This window comes from Ixodes scapularis, unplaced genomic scaffold, assembly GCF_016920785.2.
Source record: "Ixodes scapularis isolate PalLabHiFi unplaced genomic scaffold, ASM1692078v2 PGA_scaffold0__279_contigs__length_252992795, whole genome shotgun sequence".
NCBI lineage: Eukaryota > Metazoa > Arthropoda > Arachnida > Ixodida > Ixodidae > Ixodes > Ixodes scapularis.
In genome coordinates, this window is record NW_024609835.1 from 31,775,749 (window position 1) to 31,778,022 (window position 2,274).

General features: G+C 45.2%; 1 protein-coding gene across 1 annotated transcript; it reads right to left on the minus strand.

Moving 5' to 3' along the window:
* Nucleotides 1–798: 798 nt before the first annotated feature.
* On the minus strand, nucleotides 799–1,856 carry LOC121836686 (cuticle protein 63-like). The gene is made up of 2 exons (XM_042291647.1): nucleotides 1,827–1,856; nucleotides 799–1,344 (listed from the first exon to the last, which is right to left on the minus strand). The coding sequence occupies exons 1-2, from the start codon at nucleotides 1,854–1,856 to the stop codon at nucleotides 799–801; spliced, it is 576 nt and encodes a 191-aa protein (XP_042147581.1).
* Between the last annotated feature and the right edge of the window lie 418 nt (nucleotides 1,857–2,274).

A 2,274-nucleotide genomic window follows, 5' to 3' on the forward strand; every position in this document is an offset into this window, starting at 1 on the left:
GTGTCGCGTCAGAAAGCCAGAATGTGCACCCGCCACACCAAAGAACGCTGAAAATAGCTCCGGCGTATCTGGTACCACGGTACTGTGGACTTCTTCACATAAAACGTAAGTCCACTCGGTAATGCAGGTTTGTCTGAGTGAAATCTGTTAGGAGAAAATGTCTTTCAGTTGTCGAGAAGAGCTGCCTACAATAAATAAGAAGCACGACAAGGGGTTGGCATTTTTATCGGGATTTATTTGCTACCGTTTTGGTGAACAGATGGCAATAAATAGTTCGGTCTTCTCAATGGGCGCTTGGATTGTCTCTGAAACGGAAAGTCAAGACATTGTCATGAGTCCATGAAATTGAAACAATCTTATAATGGGCATGTATACCACCGTGGGCAATATGGGCGTGCACAAGACATCGGAGACTTTCGCTTTTAAGGGGTTTTGATGGGCACCAAAAAAGTCGTTCATTCAGGTTGCTGCCCGAAATTAGCACTTTCCTCCATAGTATAAGTTATTATGGCGTCGCTTTGATTCTAAGTAGAAGAAAAATAAATTCGACGATCGCTTGTTCGCGCTAACAGTGTTGTGCGCTGTACCATCGTGCACAATTTGAGCTGAGACAGCGCACTAATCTTTTTTGTTTTTCTTATAAATATGAACATAACCCGACTTTTAGGTCACAGCTTCTAAAATATACAACAAACCATGAGATACTAAAAATTGAAGAGTCCGCCAGTAGTTCCAAATGCTTTACGCGGTACCCATTACAGCCTAAGAAATACAACTAGATATATAACACAAAAAAAACTAAACATCAAATTTATGGGGTAGGACCTGAATTTCGACTGATTTTTCGTTACATTCAAAACTCTCACATTTGTGGAGAAGAGTCTTGTAGTGGTTGAAGGCACCAAGGCCATAGCCGTAGTTCAGGCCGTAGCTGGCAAGACCGTGTCCATAGCCGTAGTGACCGAGGCCATAGCCATAGCCATAAGCCGGAGCATGGGCGAATGTGGCCAGGGCCGGAGCAGCGTGGTAGGCCGCCACCTTGGCGACGGCGGGAGAGGTGGTGTAGGTGGCCACGGTCGGAGCGGTGTGGTAGGTGGACACGGTGTGGGTGGAGCTTCCGGTCACGGCTGGAGCGGCGAAAGCAGCAACAGCTGGAGCAGCGTGGTAGGTGGCGACCCTGGCGATTGGAGCAGCGTGGTAAGAGCTGGCGAAGGACCTGACGGCGGGAGCGTAGCCGTATCCAGTCAGTCCGGAGTAGGTGACTCCATGGCCGTAGCCGTAGCCGTTGTGGAGGTAGCCAGCGAAGGCGCTCGTGGCCAGGGCGATGACGATGCAGACACGAAGCTGGAAAAGAGATTTAACGAGCAAAGAATTTGAAAAAAAAAGTTCCAATAATAGGAAGCTTTTTTTCTCTAAATATTTTTTTTTACTGAAGATACAAACTTACGGAGTAACCAATAAACTCTCTGAGAAAGAATTTGTTTACGATTCTCGAAATTAACAATGTTTAACGATAGAGCTTCGTGAAGTCCGACGCTCGCCCTCTAGTTTAACCCTGCAGTCTCATTAATTCTTTAGTACCACTAGATCATTGAAGACAAGCGTCCAAGCTAGAGACCCGGAACAACCATTCCTACCATGATTCTGAGTGCAAGTTCAGCTGAAGCAGTTGGAACTGGTGAAAAAATTAGAACTGCGATCGTATTTATACCAAAGGTACGCAGAAGGAAGGCACACGGGCTACTGGAAAGGGAATGAATGTCTTCCTACGTAAACATTTTTTATCGGGTGTAGTTGTGCATTCCTTTTTCTCTCAGTAAGCTGACCACCTTGACACGCCTAAAGGCGTTGGTCATATGTTCGACTTATGAACATGTTTACGGAGACTTCCTATTCAAACTCGTTGTTTGCGTCTGTGGTCTCCTGCGTTAATACGACCACATGTTAAATGGTTTCAAGTTATCACTTTCAACTTTAACCACTGCAACGCTCGATGTTATTATTTATAAATAAAATTGTGTTAACAACCGCAAGAATGTTAGGCGCATATTAAGCGAGCAGTGTGGTCTTTTTGTTTTCTAGCATGCGATGCGATCGTTAGATGCCCAAGTGTATTTTTATTGCCCGTTTTCGGGACTCTCGGATCGCGTTTTATTAAGTGCCCATTTGAAGGTTTCCACAACTCGCATGTAGTTAGCAAGAATATTTCACTGGCGGAATCCTTAACCACCGCAATAAAACACGAGACGCCTGTTTAAAGATATCGAGCTGCCA